We start from the raw sequence: 20,607 nt of genomic DNA, 5'->3' as shown, positions 1-20,607 counted from the left end.
ATCCTGAGATCTAGAACGGCTTCCAGCCATTTAAATTCATTAACGACCCTTCGATTGGAGATGGTTTGTCAACTGTTTCATACTGGATTAGGAACCCTTATAAACCGTTCCTAATTGTCGTAGTGACCCCACCTACAAAGCATTTGAGAGCAGATAACATTGCCAAATCAACATCAGATTAACAAGTCTATAGTGCTGGCATTCAACTTGTCATGAAAACATGGTTTGTTTTCATTAAGAGGGACAATGTAACTATCTTTATAAGCTATTATTTTTTGTGTACAATGGGGAATAAATGTGTTATTTATAGTGGGATTGTTCATGACCGTTGGGAGTGGAATGGAAGATGTGATTGTTGGAGCATGGATCAAAGAATTTTTTTTAAAATTTTTTTTGACTGTTATAGTGAAAATCGAGGGTCCAACCATCGATATTTTAGGATCACTTGGAAACCGATGGTTGGATTGCCGATTTTTTATGGCCACTTGAAAATCGACTGTTGGACTGCCGGTTTTCAAAGGACTAATTTTGTCCACTTGAAAACTAGCAGTCCGGATTATTATTTTTTAATAATTATAAAATAATGTATTATTTTTTAATAATTTGAGCCTGAATGGTACCCGTGAAATTAGTTTTTTTAATAATTTTAGTAGTTGAGTTGGACAATTTCTCATGAGTAATTTCTAGCCATTCCATCTGCCAGTATTATTAGATAATTTGCTCTAGAAAAAATGTCCTACTCTCTAAGAGTCCCAAAGTTTAGAAAAACAATTTCTTAGCTTTTTTATTTTAAATTGGGAGTTGGGTGGCCATCTATTTTCACAATTGAGTGGAACACCTTGGATCAAGCATAAAAAAATAAAAAATAAAAATTATTTTCAAATTTTTGTTTTTGTTTTGTTTTTTTTGTTTTTTTTTGTTTTTTTTTTTAAATCTAGTCTATGTGCGGAACTATGCCAAGATGATGTATTATTTAGCCAACATGGTAGTCTACGTGGGCCCTCAAATTTTAGTAAGATTTGAAATCTTACCAAGGTATTCCGCCCAATTCACATCGTTGAGACTGATCATTTAAATCATTGATCAAAATGGTTTGAATCATCGTTTTCAATAATTCATAATCAAGCATTGAGAACGATGATTTATAATTGTTGATCTAAACGATTTGAATAGTCATTCTATGGGGATGAGGAGCATTAAAAATCTTTTTACTAACTGGAGTGTCAAGTTACCACCTAAAAGTTAGGGTTTTTAGAAACAAATCCCTCTTCCAAGGTTCATTAAATAATTTTCCCTATAATTTAGTTCTTAGTGTTATCCCTATTAACCACATAATTACCATTCAAAAGCAAAAAAAGTTTACCTTGTAAACAGATCCGAATCCAGCTTCTCCAAGTTTATTTGTTGATGAAAAGTTATCCGTGGCAGCTACTATGCTATTAAAATTGAACGATATCTATTCATTGTTATGATTACTGTAGCTTCCAGGGAGATTTGTATCTCCCTAGGACCTTCTTTGTTCTTGTTTCTATCTCTCTTGTTCAATTAGATATTCGTAAGTAAAAAAAAAAAACAATTTTTAGCACAAATATTATATATTTGATAGAATCAATCAATCATCAATTATTGATTATCAGAGATTACCTTTTATTATGAATTTTTTCCAGCAAAAATAAGTTAAGGAGGCCAAAAGAATTACAACAAAAACAATTGTCACTGTAACGACGAACAGTATCCACCATATCTTCCCTGCAATGAAGGATGAACACTTATATAATAAAGTCAACTAATTTGAAATCCTTCAAATATATCATCATCATCCTTTTAGAAAAGAAATACACGAAGTTAATAAAGAATAATATCATTTTTCTGTTATTAATCTTAAGAAATTTGTACTAATTAATAGCATGTTTTTTTTGGCTAAATAAGAAGGGTAAATTTCCTAATAACTATCAAAGCTTTCTAAAATACCGAAAGTGTTACATGCATTGAGACAACAATCATATAATGTTTGACAAAATGTTATTAAATTATCAACAATACATAATAACTTTGTCAACATTAACAACACTTCAGAAATACCAAAAGCTTTTGTAATTATTTGAGAATTTAACCAATAATAATTCTACCATAGAGTTTATCATACACTAGATGTTTATGTATCATGACCAACACTAAATAGAAAATACTCGATTACTATCATTTAGACTAGTTGTGCGATTTCGAAGTATACTAAGATCTAATCATACGACGACATCTTGTTGACAAATAGATAATGTATTCAAACTTTTCTTTTTTAATAATCACAAAATTTAAAATTTTGAAAATTAATTTTATTTATTAATCAGATTAATGTAAAAATATAAATTTCTTCATTTTTTTACTTGTGTCAAATTATTTAAGATAATGATCACAAGATACAAGTAACTTAAAAAGTACATACCCATGTCTTCTTTTCCAAAATATATCACTAAATTCTAGTGTCTTTACTAGCGCACTTACTAATTGGAACACATAAAGACTACTCAGCACTGTGAGATTCCTTTTTGTTAATAAAATAGGTTTTTCATGTTAAAATTTTGGACTATAAATATACAGAACATCTTAATCCATATGAATTGATCTTATTATTGAATATTTTGGTGAACATTAACATCAATCATAGAAATTTTCTATACAAATTGAATAAAGTACAATATAAATCTGCAGCCAACAACAAACCGGAATGAATGTAATGGGCCTACATTTTAAATATTAAAAAATTGAGTGAAGCTATAATATAGATTTTGTTATATATTCTACAAAGAGTTGTCCTAAAATATCCATAAAAACATTTAATGTACAAATTTCTAATCATACAAAACAATATTTCTTCTCATATTTTTTGTCCAAATTTTGAGCATTCTCAAATTGGAAAATACTTATAAAGTGTGGGTCAAAGTCATCCGATAAAAAAGGGCAAAATAAATAAATAAGAAGAAAGAATGGAAAGCGGGGAGATCCTAATATTATGTCATATTTAGAATGGGAATTTTAGTGTAGCCTATACATATCTATATATATATAACCATTTAGTGAATTAATTGCTCTGTTAATTTCTATTATTTTTTCCCTTTTGTGGTTGAGTTATTATTATTATTATTATAAATTCTACGATTTTAATAAGGGAATATGTAGGGTCAGGAGATTCATTTTAATGTTGTCTCCTTCCTCAAGACAGAAGAGAGGAGATGAGTGCTAATTCTTTGACACCAGCTTTTACTAAGAACACCCCAAGATGTGTGCTAATTATTTGGTGCACTACGTCATAATGCCGACTGCTCTTACAATCACAAAAGGAGTCATTTTCAAAGGAGTGATTTTTTAATTGCGACAAACCAAAACAATCGAAAAAAAAAAAAAAGACTATCCTTGACAGTCAGAAAAAAACAACTGTTCTTGACAATCGAAGAAAACAGCAGTAAAAATGACCATCTTTAACAGTCAGAAAAAACGACTGTCTTTGACAGTCATTTATTTACGAGTACACATCATATACAACAGTCAATGACTGTCATTTTTTATTTTATTTTTTATAAATAAAAAAAATACAATAGGTAAAAAGTGCAAATTGAGGCTGTATTATCTCTTCTATTATCCATTTCAAATGTATACTTTTTTGTATTAAAAAGAATGCGTGAGATCCGATAGAAGACCAAACAAAATCACCAACAAGATCCAATGGAAAGGGCTGCACCAGCAGTTGGACCAAACCCTGAAATAACATTTAGAACACCCGGAGGAGCTCCAAACTCTAGACTTCAAAAGTGTTACCAAACATAGTCAAGTCTTAGCCAGATTCCAAGAGAAATTTCACCAACGTATGCTAAAAACACCATACAACTCACTAGCAATAATTTCAACATAAAATCAAGTCTACTTAATACAACACATTATTTGAGTCTACTCATACATAGTGGATCTTATTATGTTGGATTCATTCTCCAAATCTTTGGGATAAGGCTTTTTTTTTTTTTTTTTTCTGTTTTTTCTTCAATAACATACAAGAAATACTTAAATGTGCATACTATCTTCCTTCACAACGTGTAATAGTGACATTGTTTATAGAACCTGAAGCAATCTGTCTTTCAGTAAATGCAGGTTGCTTTGGAGTAGGAAGGTTTGTAATTTCACTAGTAAGCATTGAAATTATGATTGACACACTAGGTCTGTCTTTGGCACAATCTTGCACACACAATAGTCCCACATGAATACACTTCAAAATTTCTTCTGTGAAAGATGGTTCAGATAAGGTCGAATCAATCAGTGCTACCACTTCGCCTTCGTTCCATAATTTCCATGCCTGTATTGATTATATATAATAATAATAATAATAAAAGATGTAATAATTACTTGAAAATGATTGACATTTTTAATTTGCTCAAATAAGGTAAATAAAATTAGTTTGTATACACTTACATATCCCGAAAGGCTCCAAGATTCGTGATTTTGAAAACTAGCATTCCTTTTCCCACTCACAATCTCTAGTAGCAATACTCCAAAACTGAATACATCCGATTTTTCGGAAAATAATCCATCCATTGCATACTCAGGGGACATGTAGCCGCTAGATTTCGTCATGAAAGAAACAAATTCTAAGTGTTTAGAGACTGAAATATAAAAGAATTGGGATTAAAGACTACAAATCTTACCAAGATTGAGACTAGGCTAGAAAGAAAAACATAAAACCCTCTGTTTATCACTTGGGGGTATTCTTTGCTTTCTTTAAGTAGTATTAATTACTGCTTATAAAAATAATAATAACTCAATAGGACTTATTATTATAATAGTTATTAAAAGGAGTATTACTTACTATGTCCCAACAACCCTTACGGTATTTGCTTGAAGTTCATTGCCTCCAAAAATTCTTGCCATGCCGAAGTCTGAAATTTTAGGATTTAGATCTTCATCCAACAAAATGTTGCTTGCCTTTAGATCTCTATGGATAACTCTTAATCTAGAATCTCTATGAAGATAAAGAATCCCTCGACCAATCCCCTCAATAATTTTGAGCCGCTTTTTCCAATCTAAGAGTGCCCGTTTAGTTGGATCTGATCAAGAAATAAAATAAAAAAAGTAATTTGAGTTTAATGAATGAAAACTGAATAACATGAGTTTTATTAATTGCATCACTCATTAATTTGGAGAATCAGGCATGCCTTCCTTATTTAAAAATTCAAAAATCAAAGAGACCTTTTTATCTTTTTAGAATATGGAGAGGCATTTCAAAATTCACATAATTAATGAGTTAGATAAGTCCAAAGGAAAATGCTGGAATGACACAAATGGAGACACAAAGGTGACAAAAATGATGTGGTGGCACGCACATAACTGTAGATGCTTTTTACTCGTATCTCGCGGAAAAGCATCTACGGTAATGTGCACGATATCACATCATTTTGTCACCTTTGTGTCTCCGTTTGTGTCACCCCAGCACGACTCAAATCAAAATAGCCTATATAATACAAAATTTCAGACATTAATTTATATTTTGATTGCTTATTACTATCTTGTTCAGGAGCTAATCAAAACATTAAACCATCATCAGAAATCTTGGAATTCTATTTATGGTACTAAAGCAATTAATATTCAAAATTGAAAAAATAATTAACCGAAAAGAATTGAAAAAGTTTTAGAAAGAACTAACATCTTTTCATATATCAACATCTTTTCATCCCCTTCAATGCAGCAGCCCAAAAGTCTAACAAGATTCCTATGTTGAAGCTTTGAAATCACCACAATCTCATTCTTGAACTCCTCCACACCTTGTCCAGAGCTCTTAGAAAGTCTTTTTACAGCTATTTCTTGTCCATTTGGTAATATTCCCTAGAAATAAACATCAATATATTTAAAATAACCAGTTTTTAAATAAACCCCTTCACTAAATTAGTTTTGTCAATTCAAGTTGGGTGTTATTAAAGCTAATTTTCATTTATAACTAGGCAATTCTAATTTGCCTTCTTTTAAGGGAGTAAAATTAAGAAGATAATGAAATCAAGTAAAACAACTAATACCTTGAAAACTGGCCCAAAACCACCTTGCCCAAGCTTATTCCCATCATCAAAGTTGCTTGAAGCAATTGATATCATCTCAAAATTGAAAATTTGCAAATCTGGGTCGTCTCCTAGCATTTTTGAATCTGCAAATTCTGCACTTGTTTTATTGCTTCTCTGTTTAGTCCCCCTCCTCTTACAATATAAGTATGTGCAGACTCCAACACCGACGATAACTACTATTCCGATAACAACTGTAATTATGATAATTAGCTTTACATTCTTTTTATCTACAATTTCAAAAGAAACTCGTATCATTAAAAACAAACTTGCATCTTCAAATCACTTCAAACTAAACATATTTTAGTTTAAAAAGGAATTTCAATTGAGTTACCTTTATTTCCCAAGTAATTTACCTGTCAAAGAAAAAAGTAGAGGTATTAATTGGGCATGAAACAAATAGAGAGAGAAGGACTCAAACTATACCAAAATTCCTATAAATATCAAAATCTTCTTTGATTTTGAACTATAAATGAAAGAACAAAATAAAAATAAAGAATCTTAGTGAGTTCTGAATGTGCCACGCGGATGTAAAGATCGACTCCATCCTTGGAGAACTTCTTTATGTCAATTAAATTTCTATTCCACCACATACACCCGATGTAGTCAACATACGAATAAGCTAAGCAAGAACAATTATTTAAACACTCTTGTTCACAGTAGTTCAAGTCCTTTGGACTTGCCCAAAGATTTTCAAAATCAGGCACTTTAAACTTTTCCATCTTCAGAAACCCATGCGAATTCACCACTTCACCATTTGTGTTGTTTCTCACACACTGCAATTGGGTCTTCCTCACACACCCTCCTGACCAATTTCTCTTACTACATTCCTCCATCGATTTGGGCTCGAAACCATTTAAACAACTACAAATTGATGATTTGGCTACATTACAGCTTCCAAAAGCCCTACACTTTCCGTAAAATTCACATTTAGTAACCGGTCTCTCGAAAAATTGATCCCATTTAGTATTCCCTTCATACCAACCATATTCGTTCAATTTCCCATTAGAATTCAAAACATACCTTACAATAGGATACTTGTTGGCAATAGACAAAGTTAGATACACTTCCTTCTCAGAGTGAAAACCTAAGTCTAAGTCTTTTAAATTGAAATTGAAAGATAAACTCGCCTGAAATCTGTCCAAAACGTGGTTGAGATCAAAACTGAAGTATCTTAATATCAACCAATAAAATTCTAAAAAACTTGCCTGTTATTGCGGAAGCTCAACTGAGTCAATCCCGTCTCGATATTAAAAATCTAGAAAATGAAATCTATGGTTTAGGGATCAATTGCTACGCCGTAAAATTGAATCAATATTATAGAACTAGGGTTCTGATTTAAATCGAACCAAAAAATAAAACCAAAACTATACTATTGAACCCGATTAAAGTTTCAACATCAGATCGAAAACTTAAAACCAAAGTCGTTGAAGATTATATAGAAAGAAACCGAGAGTTCGATCTGAAGAAATAACAAATAAAAAAACCAAAATCATTGAGTGAGACCGAGAGCTCAAACCCTTGAACAGTTCAAGAGCAGGAAAAAAAAAACAAACTTGATGAACAGCGCTATGGATCCAACTTGAATAGATCGAGTCGAGAGAGAGCACGAGTTTGTTTATTTAAGGAGAGATGAATATAGAGGAATCCGACAATCAAACCAGATCGAAGAGAGAGAGATCCAGTATTTCGTTTTTCTCTCTTTGATTGGGGAAGAAAGGGTTTTTTTTAGAGTGGCTATTGGCACCCCAACTTTTACATTTTATTGTCGGTGATTCCATAGAAACGACGATTAAACGACAGCTAAAAACTGTCGCAATTAACGACAGCCTTTAGCAGTCGTTTTTAGAGCAATTATGGCGTCGCAAAAAACGCAATATGACGTAGTGGTGATTTCATATGAATTAGGGTGCTCTTAACAAAAGTTATGGTGTGGAAATAGAAGCTCTTTGAAGATGTTCAAGGAGTTTGAAAGAAATTTATCTTCTTAATATTTTTAATTTATTTTTCTCTTTAGTTTATTAGATCATTCCACATGATCAATTTCGTTGTCCTAACAATTTATTGTGTCGCCTTCAAAGGGTATCAATGTTATATCTTGCAAGATGTAACAGTATAAACCTGATGGCATCAAAGGCTATGACCAAATTACTTGTGGCTTTCCTTGGTATAACATTTGAATGACAATATTAGAGTGCTGCTATTGGCATCCCAACTTTTACTTGTTACACCCCGATTAAAATAAAAATAAAAATAAAATAAATCAATAGTTGAAAATAAGTAAAAGTTGGGGTGCCAATAGAAATCTTCTTTTTTTAGGTTTTTATTTGCTTGATTTAGGATTTTATAAGAGCTTAATCCTAATTGTAAACAATTGTTGAAGTTGTTTATGTGTTATGATGCTTTGTAATGTTGAGATAATAACTTGACCCAAACTTTTGTAATGTTTGAATGGTGTGTTTTATCTTTAATTGAGATGTGTTAAAATAATGGGTTATTTAGACATACCCCACTATGTTTTGCTAAATATTAGAGACACCCCATATGTTTTGAGACTGATGACATGCATCCCTTGACCTCGGTCTTCAAAATAAACTAAGGGAGAAAGACTCAAATGCCTTCCAATTTAATCTATAGCCAAAAGCGCAAATATTTCTTCTCCAAATCCAATCATTTTCAAGCTCTTCAACTTCCAAGATAATTTTAGTCTATTCAACCTTATTTTCATTTGTCATTTTCTATCTTGTCTCCTTTTGTAAAATATTTTAGATTTTTCTATCCAAAATTTCATTATTTTATACTTTCTCAAAAATTGTATCATTGAGATTTAAATGTTGTAAACTTGAAGTAGACACAATCTTAGGATAAGATGATGATGGTTAAATTTTTTATTCAAAGAGGTCGAAGATGACTGATTTTTTTGGAGAAAAAAAAATGGGTATCCGTGCGATGTCAACCGAGTGAAAGACTTTCTAATTAGAAAATCAATATTCTATTAAAAAATCAATAGGCAATTAAATTTGCTGACTTACCTTCTCCAGATTGACTTCTTCCTGCCCCTGTGTCACCTCCAGAAGTTGAGTTGGTCACTAGAAGGAGATTACCAGAAGTTTTAACTGTAACATTTGTAAGGAATTCCAGTAATTTCCCTATAAGATTATTGTTGGAGACATCAAGGTTTTGAAGATAAGTTAGACTTGTCAAGCTATCCAATATTGGACCAGTGAGATTATTGTCATTCAAATACAAACTCATCAATGATGTGAGATTTGAAATCAGTGGCGATATCGTTCCTGAAAAATGCTGCTTTCCAAAGTTGACCATAGTGACATTCTTTCCCTCTGAATCACAATTAATAAAACTCCATTGTTGGCAACCATCGTTACCTTGCCATGAATCTGCCAAGGTAATTGGATAGCCAAGTGCACCTACGATCGCCAACAATGTCGTCACCTGAGGGTCACAAGGACTTGGTTTTGTATCACAGAAACTGTTGGTAGTCCCAAGGGTAACTTCAACTACATCAAAGCAAAACACTGGGTACGGTCCTTGCAACTTCTTGGAATCCAATGATATATTAACCAATGGAGGAAGTGAAAATATCGATGTGGGTATCACGCCCGTGAGTTGATTATCGCTTAACTGAAGATCAAAGAGCAAGACACAATTCGAAAGATCTGGAATTGGACAAGAAAACGCATTACTATGTAGCCAGACCTATGAGAGTTGTCTCATCTTTCCAATAACGTCAATTGGTCCAGAGAGACCTAACACCTGATTGTTAAGCCATGAATTTTGGATTCCAGATCTAGCAAGAGAAGAAAGAAGAGGACCTGTTAAATTATTGTAAAAAAGCCTTAAAGACCATATACTTGGAAAGGAATGAAAGAAATCCGGTATGGAGCCTGTAAGATTCGCATTGCTGATGTACAATGAGCTTAAACTACGAGATTGGGTTAGATCTAAAGGGAGAAACCATGGATCCAAGTTGACATTATTGCTAAGACTTAATGTTTGGAGGTTGATGAGTCCAAAACAGATGGAAGAAGGGATGGATGTGAAGTAGTTATCATCGAGAATAAGAGTTTAAAGATGGGTGAGATTAGAGAAAGAAGGTAAAGTACCAGAGATTTGGTTCCTTTTGTAGAGAGAGGCATTCAAGTTGGGAAAGCTGATTGATCTCTGGAGCGAGAATTCCTAATATAGATTTGGAAGAGAGATCAATGGCAATGACTTGGTTTGAACGGTCACAAACGATGCCAGACCATATGCACGGATTGGAACCTAACCAGTCTGAAGGGGTTGAAGAAAAAGAGCTAGCGACCTTCAAGATGTCAGCATCGTCTGTAAAGGTTGGAGAGAAAAGAGAGAAAGAAAAGAGGAAGCCAAAGACAAAGACAGCTAAGAGTGAATTCCGTTCTCCCATTGTTGTATGTGCTGAAGACTATAGAACTATAAATGACAGAAATGAGAGAGAAGGTCGTAACTTGTTAGGAAGACTGGAAGAGTTGAAAAGAAGAGAAAAACGAAGACTACTAATAGTGGCTTCCGTTCTCCCATTGTTTGTGTTGAAGACTATAAAATGATAGACTATAAAAGACATATAGACAAAATAAGAGAGAAAGAAAGTCGTGATTTGTGAAGAAGATTTTGAATTTATTTTTAGGACCGTAGTTTTACACTTGAGTCTTGAACGCCACGTGGCATTTGCGTTTGGATAGAGCTTCTTGACGACTTTTGCTTTTGCGGGGAGCTAGCAAACGTTTGGATAGGTTTTCTCTTGCGGGAAGAGATTTTTTGCTATTGCACGGAGAGATTGGGCTTCTACTCTTGCGCAGAGAGGTGTATCCACACAAGGCCTACATAAATCCATGTCGTACTTGTCTGGTCTTTGAGCTTTAGTGTAGCTTTTACTTTTTAGGTGCCATCTTAACAGCTCAATTAGTAAAAATCTTTGATCATGATTGTTGTAAAAGGTTGATCTCGAAGATTGAGGCAAAGGTGGATATCTCAATGATTTGAACTTTTAATCTTTATTATTTGAATTATTGAGATTTAAAAATGAAAGAGGATTAAGAAAGAAAAAGAATTTACGAAATGAATGGCTGAAATCAAGTAGCAATGAAACTTTTTTTTAGGTAAGGAATAATGATAGTGGAAGACCCAAGGAAAATATAGATTTTATAGGGATTACCAGCAAACTAAGGCATGGTCAACATGAGAGACTTGAGGAGCTTTGTGGGGTCTACATGATTGAAAGAAATCACAAAATGAAAATTTTCTTGTGTTCATATTGGAGAAAAATTGGCACGAAGCCAAACATAGAAAAAGTTAGGAATGAAGCATTCCAACCTGCATGAATTGAGTTCAACAAGCAAGCGACTTTTCAACTAGGTCTAAAATGGGGTAAGTTCGACCGACCTACTCAAGTCATGAAGACTATGGAAAATATTTTATGAATCGAGATCATGTGCATCCCGGGCGGAGGAATTTGAATTAAACCTTCCTCCCAAACCTCAACACGGAAGTAGATCCTCTGTAGCACACGGTTCCTATAGTGATCTTGTAGCACACTTTCAAAGGATGAGAGAAAGGACCCACCAAGGGGTTAGTTGAGATGGTAAGAGCAACTGGGTATATATACTCCCTAGGGCACACCTTCAAGTCTCTATATGCCCCTCCACATAAAATGGTATATTAACTACTGTCACGTGCAGGTGGATGGTACGTGCGGCCCTACCAAAAAAAAAAAAAAGGATAAGAGAGGCATTTTTTGAAAAAATTAACATCTCTACCTTTGTGATACAGGGTTGGATCTGATTTATAAAAAAACAAGTTTTTTAATGCAAACCCATGTATTTAAAAATGAACAGCTATTGAATTCTCCATATTTTAAGCGTAAGATCTTATTTTATCACTTATGTGACGCACTTTCAACCGTTGAAAGTATTCTACAAGGCCACTACAGGAATCGTGTGCTACGGAGGATCCGATTCCCCTCAATACATGCCAACTAGGCCACAATCCAAGGAAATTATGAAAAAGAGAGATTTTAGACTTTAATTCCTTGAATTACGACTTACATGGCATGCATTGAGGTGTGGGAAGAGGGTTTATTCCTCCTCCCTGGCTGCATAGGATCCAGATTCATATTTATTTAGCACTACTTAAATTAGGTACTTGTTGACTTAGGATGTTTACTATTATTTTCCTTATTTGTTTGTATTAACCATAAGAAAATTGGGAAAAAGAAAAGGTGAACCTACTGAGGGTTTTGAGTAGATTTCCAAAGTTTTTTATTTATGCTATGGAGCTAATATATCACTTATTACTAAATGCTCTCCATTACTTAAAAATTCCCTCGGCACTCCATTTCTATGATTACACCCCAAAATAAATAAATAAATAAAGGTTGTATTTTTTTTCTTTTTTTTTTTCCTTCTAAATCAACACGTTCACAAAAAAAAAGTTAGGATATGTTTGGTAACACTTCTGAAGTCTGAAGTCTAGTTTCTATTTTCTGAAACATGAAATCTGAAATCTTGTTCTGGAAAAGTTGTTTGTTTGTCATTTTTGAAAGTTTCTGGTTACAAACAAAATTTTAAAACATAATGGTCATTTTGACAATATTACCCTTTTGTAATTCTAAAAAATTTCATCAAAAAAGAGAAAATCCATAAGATCATAATTATCCTATCAAACCACTTGCTTGCCTATGGTAAAAAATATAGACGACATTCAAAAATAGTTTTTTATGTGCAAGCACTACCCAATTGGATTGAGATGTGAACTACCTAATCAACTCTTCATCATCCATGGAATAGATAATTTGGAGCTATTCTTAGAATAGACACTAGTATCCTATGGTTTTAAAAATCATCCAAGACCAAGATGACTTCCCTAATAATCTCAATCGTTTTTTCTTCAAACACCCAAATCAGCAAAACCTAAATCCCATACACTCAAAAAATCCTAGAGATTTTTAAATTACAAACATATGATCGAAATTACATATATGAAACATATGATGTGAGAAAAAAAACGATATGTCCATTAATAAAAGAAAATGATAGATCAAAAATAGAGAGATCTTACTGTGTTAATTTCGGAGTGAAAAATATAAGGTTTTCGAACATGAATTGAGAAAAAGGGGAGAGACCTTGACAGCATTGTTGTAGAGGTAGAAAAGTTAAAAATAAGGGTTTTAGGGTTTGTATGAAGAAGGGATAAGTGGTAGAAATCAATGTTTTGAGGAGGGTATTTTAGGAATAAAAAATAAATTCAAAATTCAAAATTCAAAATTCAAAATTCAAAAGATTCATCCAATGTCCCCCCATCGCTGAACCAAAACTTCTGAATTTTGGTTCTTAATTCTGAAATCTGAATTGAAACAAACGACAATAGAGCTTCTGAAGTCTGAATTTTAAAGGTGGACCACCTCCATTCAGACTTCAGAAGTGTTACCAAACACACACTTAATCTAGATATAGGTTAAGCTATTGGAAGAGGTTGAAAAACTTCTTTATTATTGAGGTATTGAAAAGTACTTGATCTCATAGTTTGTAGAATATCCTTTGGAACTAACCATTTTTTATGCAAAAAGAATGGCAACCTAAATGTTTTAAGATCCATGATCGAAATAGCAATAGAAATGCACTTAATCAATTATAAAGATGGGGAGCAGAAGTCTCTTCCATGCAAGTTCGGCAGCCATGGCCAGTACAAGCGCATGCAAGCACATGAAGGGAAACTGGTAGGTTAGGCTAGAGATTAGAAAAGACAAAAAAAAAAAAAAATGGCAACGAAAAAAAAAAAGAATGAAAAAAAGAAAAATAGAAACAAATAAAATATGTATTTTTAAGGCCTCACAGCCAATAGGCAAACCACCAATGGAGGAGTCAAAGTTGACATCATAGAGGATTTAGAAGGGATGCCGAAGAAAAGTGTGTATGCTACACTGAAGAGAGGAGTTAAAGTTGAAACCGTAAAACATTTTGAAGGGAGATCAAAGGGAGGAGTCGAGGGCTACATCGTAGGTGGCCTTGAAAAAAATTGTCAAAGAAAAATGTTATAAGAAATGTCGAAGGGACGCCGCAAATCAGATTAGAGGACGAAGCTTGAAATTGAAAGGGGTATTAAGGGGGTGTTTGGTTCGGATTCTAAAATCAGATTCTTGCTCATAATTGGACATAACCGAATTCTAGAATCCGATGCATCATTTGGTTCAGATATCAACCTGATTTTTATCATAATCAAAAACCAAAATCATGGAGAATCAGAAACAGTTCTCAAATTGTTTCTCATGATTCTCACAAACTATCCTCCTATGATGATCTTGAAATACATCTTGCAACAACAACAATAATAATAATAACAAATGTTATCATAATAATAATAATAATAAAATTATTATTATTATTTTAACAATAATGATATTAATAAAATAATAATATAATTAATAAAAATAATAACTAATAATAATAATATCAATGTAATTATAATTAATTATAATATAGCAGTACTAATAATAACAAAAGCAACAATCATAATAATAACTAATATTAATATATAATTATAGTTATTAGCAACAAAACAATAATAATAATAATAGTAATAGTTTTTAAAATAAAATTACAAAATCATCATAATTTTTTAGGTAATCTTAATCTTAACATGTTCCTTAACATACAATTTACTTGAAAATTAATAGAAAATGACCTAAATGTCATCTTTTTCAAGTTTTTCAAAAAATCTTTGATTTTTTCTCTAAAAAATCCATTATCTTCAATCAATGGGATATGTATTTTTACTCGTCCAGATATTTCTTTTGTAGTAAGTGTAGTGAGTCAATTTATGGAAACGCCAAGGGTTCCACATTGGGAAGTTGTTCGGATCCTTCAATTTCTTAAACAATCTCCAGGATGTGGTTTGTGGTATAAGTCTAAAGATCATTTGGACTAGGCATTGTGATGCTGATTGGGCAGGTTCTCCATCCGATAGGAGGTCTACATCTAGGTATTGCACTTTCTTGGGAGGAAACTTGGTTTCCAAGAGAAGTAAGAAGCAAAAAGTGGTAGCAAGGTCTACTGCAGAGACAGAATATAGAGCAATGGCTCTTATGACATGTGAACTGACATGGGTTAAGAATTTTCTCGGAAAATTGGATGTTAAGATAGCTACTCCTATGCGATTATATTGTGATAATCAAGCTGCAATTCATATTGCTTCCAATCCAGTCTTTCATGAGCGAACAAAGCACATTGAGACAGATTGTCACTTTATCATAGACAAGGTTTTATGGGGGGGAATTAGTACACCGTTCGTGAAGTTTGAAGATCAGTTGGCAAATAAATTCACTAAGGTACTTAACTGTAGTTGCCTCAGTCTTATTTGCTCCAAGCTGGATTAACTTAATATTTATGCTCCAGCTTGAGGGGGAGTGTTATCTTTTCTTTAGTTTCTTTTATTTTATCTTCTTTAGTAGTTTATTTTCTGTAGTTTCTTTAGTTTGTTCCAAGTTAGACTTTCCAACTTGAGGAGAAGTGTTATTGGTATGTATAGAACGTGGGGGCAAACTGGTCTTTTCCAGTTCCACATGTCCCAGTTAACTATAGCCCTAATTCTCTTATATAAATACAAGAGAGGAGGCTCATAGAAACTACTCTATTGAGCCTCTCTCTAAACTTCTCCTCTAAATCTCTCTCTTTCTCTTCTAAACACTAACAGTATTGAAAACAAGAAATGACAAAAAGATGACGATAAAGATTAACGAAATACCTTGAGGGAATTAGGTTCCCAAGAGAGGTTGATCCTAGTCGGCCGAGTTGCCTATTGTTTAAATCTAAATTTTGGCATGAAAACAATTACTTTAATTCCTTTAATTTCCTAACGACCAACCTAGAGCTGTAATATGTTTGAATGTATTTACAAAGAAAAGAATGTAGATAACAAAACGAAGAATACAAATATAATATAATCAATATCCAACTCTATCTGTCTAAATACCTTGAAGGGTAGGAACTACCTCAAGAGAAGTTGATCCTAGGTAGAATTGCTCTTTGCCAAAGACAGGAGGTAAGAAAGTCTTGGGCATTAAGAAAAACAAGTCTTTGATCAGCTAAATACCTTAGAGTCAGAGGTTTACTCAAAAGAGGTTGATCATGGTTAAGGAAGCTCTCGATTGGCTAAATACCTAGAGAGGCATAGATCCCCTTAAGAGAAATCGATCCTAGTCAAGGGTAACCAGATTAACAAATACTTGAAAGGTTACGCAAAGGAAAATATGAAATATTTGTATCAATATTTCTATTTTTGTTCTCATTCTTTGTTGTGAGTTATGATAAATTATCTAATATGTTACTTTATTTTGTAAAGTTTAAATTCAATATAGAACTGTTAGAATATTGTTGGGCTTCATACCTCATTGACGTTTGTGTCAGGAGATGGTATACAAGGTCAGACGAATCTTGGATGGATGGACTTAGCTCAGGTAGGCTTTACCTTGAGTGATAGTTTTTCTTCTTTTTTATGTTTAACAGTGATTGTAAGGGTTTATTGCAGTTTCGATGTGAAGACTTCATTTAATTAATTAATGTACCACTTCTGCAAATGATAAGTATCTGTACTTCAATATTTATATCTGAACTTTAAACAAATGTTAGACATAAAAATTGGGGTCATGACATCCACTCCCAAGAATCCCTTAACTAAGGTCATGGCTTTTCAGTATCCAGAGGTTTATGGTTCACCTCAAACATTTTACAAATGATTTTTCTCTAGGACAAATCACTAAACAAAACTCAAGAGTTGCTACAAGCCAACTCACACCATGGTTTTGACAACGCTAACCAAGAACCCAAACTAGGGAGATTTTCCCTAAAAACCTAGGTTTTTACCAAGGAAATCTAATAAACCCACCACACACACTCTATTGCTTCTCTACCAATTGAGAGCTTGGTTTTTACAATAGGCAAACAAAGAAATCCAGAAATTAATAAGAAAGAAGGTGACAAGGTTGAAGACCTTTGTCTTGTAGAGCAGATTTACCAATATAGCTCCATATGACTTGAGACTTCAAGGCCTCTACGTAGTTCCTACCCTAAGCAGCTTCATCTAGTAGTCCATAAAATGTTTCAAGAAGATTGTGAAGATTATACCAATGACGAAGGTGAAGCTAGTGGTCTAGACTTAGGATTTGAGAAGGTTTCCCTAAGAAATTAAGGTTCCTATGGTCTTAGGATTGGAGAAGAAGAGTGTGTCTTCTGTGTGCAAGTGAGGGCTCAAAACTCTCCAATGACTCGAGCAAAACCTTAATGGAGTAATGTTTCTATTTATAGATTTTTGAATCTAAAGAATATCTTCAGTTAGCCAAGGAATTCTTTAGTTAACATAGTGTTAAATGTTTAGTTTGAAAAAACTAACTTTGATTAGCCGAGGAATTCTTCAGCTAGTCGAGAAAGGGTCCGTCCTTTGGTTAGCTTTGTCTTTTGAAATCAAGCCGAGCCAGTATTCGTTTCGCCGAGAGTGTCCTCTCATTAGCAAAAGCTAACCGAGGATTTTTATAGTAGTTTAAACTGTTTCTGGAAATTGAACCGATGGCTCTTCGATTAGTTTTGGGTGGCTAATCAAGAAGGAAACTGAAGAAACAAAATAGATTTTAATCTAAGGGCTCTTTCCTCAAAGATTTTCTAACCTAAGTCATCTAATTTGAGTCCAAGGAGGTCTTAGGATATGGTAGGATTGGCACAACCTCATGTTCATCTTTCAAGCTAATGATGATGGCCGCGAATTGATCGATGTCAATTTAGGAGCATGGTTCAAACCCTCACACTTTATTCATGGAATTGACGATAAAAACTTTGGAATTAACACATCATATCAAAGAGGTCGAAGATGACTGAGTTTTGGAAGAAAAATCAAAGGTTTCCAAGTCATTTTTGATCAGTTGATAAGAGAATACAGAGGTCAAGAAGGATGTCACATATTGGAGAACATAGGAACATCTCAAATATTTACCACAACGTGGAGAAACCACATGTCATATGGAAGAGAGGATTCCTCCAAAACTTCGAAGCGGATTGGCCCATTTCAAAGCTACCCCCCCCCCCCCCCCCCAACCAAAATAAATAAATAAATAAATAATTCAGTTGATAACACCTTTAGATAGGTATAATCCCTCATTGGACCTTGTGTTATCCTCTTTGATAACCTCCTTGTAAGGATTTGGGAGAATTTGGTGCAAGAGCCCACTAGTGGTTGAGGCTATAGTACAGTGAAAAGGGAAAATGTAGAACCCATCCATTAAGAGCGAATATTTATTTATTAAATTTGATTTGAATAATCATTGTTAACAAGCAAAGACTATTTAGACACTAATAAACTAATCATTCATTTGTCTTATAAATCTAGAAAAGAATGAAATGTATGTCCTGAGCACAAAAAAATAACATATGGTAAAAACACACACACACCACATGGGTAAAACAATAGCATCTAGAAAAGACCAGTTGATATTGTGAGAGGAATTATACCACAGCTCCAATACACAAAACTGCTTGATATCTTCCCAATTTCCCAAGCCTTTCTGCAACAACAGGAATTTCAAAACTACCAGGAACCCACACAACCTAGAAAAAAAGTGCAGACAACAATAGACGAGCAAGTTTAGGCCAAGAAAGAACAAGTTATTAATATAGTTAAGAAGTCCATTACGCATCAAGGAAGTACATACATCGATATCATCTTCTCTAACTGAATATCTCTTGAAAGTCTCCAAAGCTCCCTCCAACAGAAGCTTCGTCACAACCTCATTAAATCGTGCTACAACCTTTATAATAGGAGTAATAAAAACATATAAATTACAGATATCAAAGGATAATGGTCACTAGGAAGAACCCATCAAACTTCAGCTGAGACTTTTGGTACAGATCTTAACTCCCAAATGGCAAAACCTACCTAACTGAGAAGAAAAAAAATTTAATCCTATCAGAAACAAAGAAATGATCAACTAAACACAACATTAGTGGAAATTTATAAATGTTGGATCGTTGTAGAAAATCTCTTGCTTTAAAAGTAAGCTCCAAATCCCATTCAGAACTAATTAATAGATTTTACCCATCAGATTCCAAGCAATTCATGAACGTTAGAGATTAAAGTCCCTATTTATATACCACATTTTATATACAATTACATATCAAAACAGCGGGGAAAAAAGATACATCTTGCATAAAATTTACCATTAAAAAGCATAAAATTCAATCTGAGAATTATAACCCATGATGGGTACTTCTCTCACAAACCAAAATCCACTTGACTACGTGGATGAGAAGTAAAAATTTGATGAAATCATTGAAACCCTGATGACATTATCCCGAAACACAAGAATTTAGAGTTCAAAGATTCTTCTTTTTTATTGAAATACATTATTTATTGAAGAGAGGAATTTACTGAGCTCATATATCCCCAAAATTTGAACTTCAAACTGCATTTGGTTCTGGATATTAAACAGAAAATGAAAATGCTAGTGGAAAGCCCACATTTAATCCATAAAATTAAAATAAAACCATTGGTTAAAAAAAAGGTAGAACATGAAATACAATTCTGTTTCCGAAATTAAGCTTAACATGTCTGGATGGGGTTAAGGAAAACTTACGACTGCGAAGCGAAGACCCTCTCCTCTAATTACAGAACCCACCAGATGCCGAACAGCAGCGGTTGGTGCGAACGAAGAACAACAACTCTGTCTCTCAAAAGTCAGCATTTCGGTGTTGGGTTTAGGAGAAGCTGTGCCTGAATGAATCGAAACAATAATCAATCACTAACAGAGAGAGAGAGAGAGATTAGAAGTCGAAAGGGAAGTGGGAATGAAACTTACCTTAAATAGAAGTTGAAGCAGAAAAAGAAAGGGGGGATCTTGTAAAGTACCCACGTAGAGATGGAAGGATCCTTTGAGAATGGCGTTTTGGAGCAGAGCAAGACCAATGACTTTGTTGTTGTGGAAGAAAAAATTCCGTTGCAGAGAAGGAAGCCACACCTCTCTCTCTCTCTCTCTCCTCTCTGTGCAAATCTATAAAAGCAAGTTGGGTTGGTGGGTGAAGAAGAGGCAGAGAATGGAAAACAGTGAGAGAGAGAGAGAGATTCATTCTATTACCACGCCAACTTTTACTTCTAACGCGCCAATCTATAGGCTGCTAATCGCTTAATTTAAATAGACGTCCTGAAGTGTGATATGCGATTCTAGTTTAAAGTCACTCCAACATTTAATTCTCAAAACATGTTTTTCTAATGAATTTTCACTTCAAAAATTAATGGATTAATTGATAAATTACTAACAAAATCATTGATATGATAAGATCAATTTGTAAATTACAAAAGTGACAAATTTATGAATTTATAGATTATAAAAATAATTAGTTCACTGAAAAGACATGTTTTGTGAATTAAAATGATTAGTGTACCAAGAATTTTGTCATATTCAACTCACGAAATGAAAAGATTAATCTTAATTTAAAAAGGA

The 20,607-nt window shown here is 33.4% G+C and overlaps 1 protein-coding gene across 2 annotated transcripts; it reads right to left on the bottom strand.

Annotated features, from left to right (window-relative positions):
- Positions 1-3,941: 3,941 nt before the first annotated feature.
- On the bottom strand, positions 3,942-20,182 carry LOC147380802 (G-type lectin S-receptor-like serine/threonine-protein kinase SD1-13). Of its 2 annotated transcripts, XM_086431227.1 has the most exons (8): positions 19,966-20,182; positions 19,744-19,880; positions 18,823-18,918; positions 18,623-18,718; positions 6,427-6,448; positions 6,054-6,322; positions 5,687-5,865; positions 4,626-5,090 (listed from the first exon to the last, which is right to left on the bottom strand). In XM_086431227.1, exons 2-8 carry the CDS (start codon positions 19,849-19,851, stop codon positions 5,081-5,083), a joined length of 780 nt encoding a protein of 259 aa, XP_086287353.1. In that variant the 5' UTR covers positions 19,852-19,880; positions 19,966-20,182; the 3' UTR covers positions 4,626-5,080. The 2 variants fall into 2 exon arrangements, with proteins under 2 accessions (XP_086287354.1, XP_086287353.1); XM_086431228.1 differs by lacking the exons at positions 6,054-6,322; positions 6,427-6,448; positions 18,623-18,718; ... (1 more) ...; positions 19,744-19,880; positions 19,966-20,182 and adding exons at positions 3,942-4,342; positions 4,459-4,606 and having other exon boundaries at positions 4,853-5,090; positions 5,687-5,826.
- Positions 20,183-20,607: the final 425 nt, after the last annotated feature.

This window comes from Akebia trifoliata, unplaced genomic scaffold (assembly GCF_017979445.1).
Source record: "Akebia trifoliata isolate Shusen 1 unplaced genomic scaffold, ASM1797944v1 Contig00969, whole genome shotgun sequence".
Taxonomy (NCBI): Eukaryota; Viridiplantae; Streptophyta; class Magnoliopsida; order Ranunculales; family Lardizabalaceae; genus Akebia; species Akebia trifoliata.
This window is presented reverse-complemented; position numbering and strand designations above follow the sequence as displayed.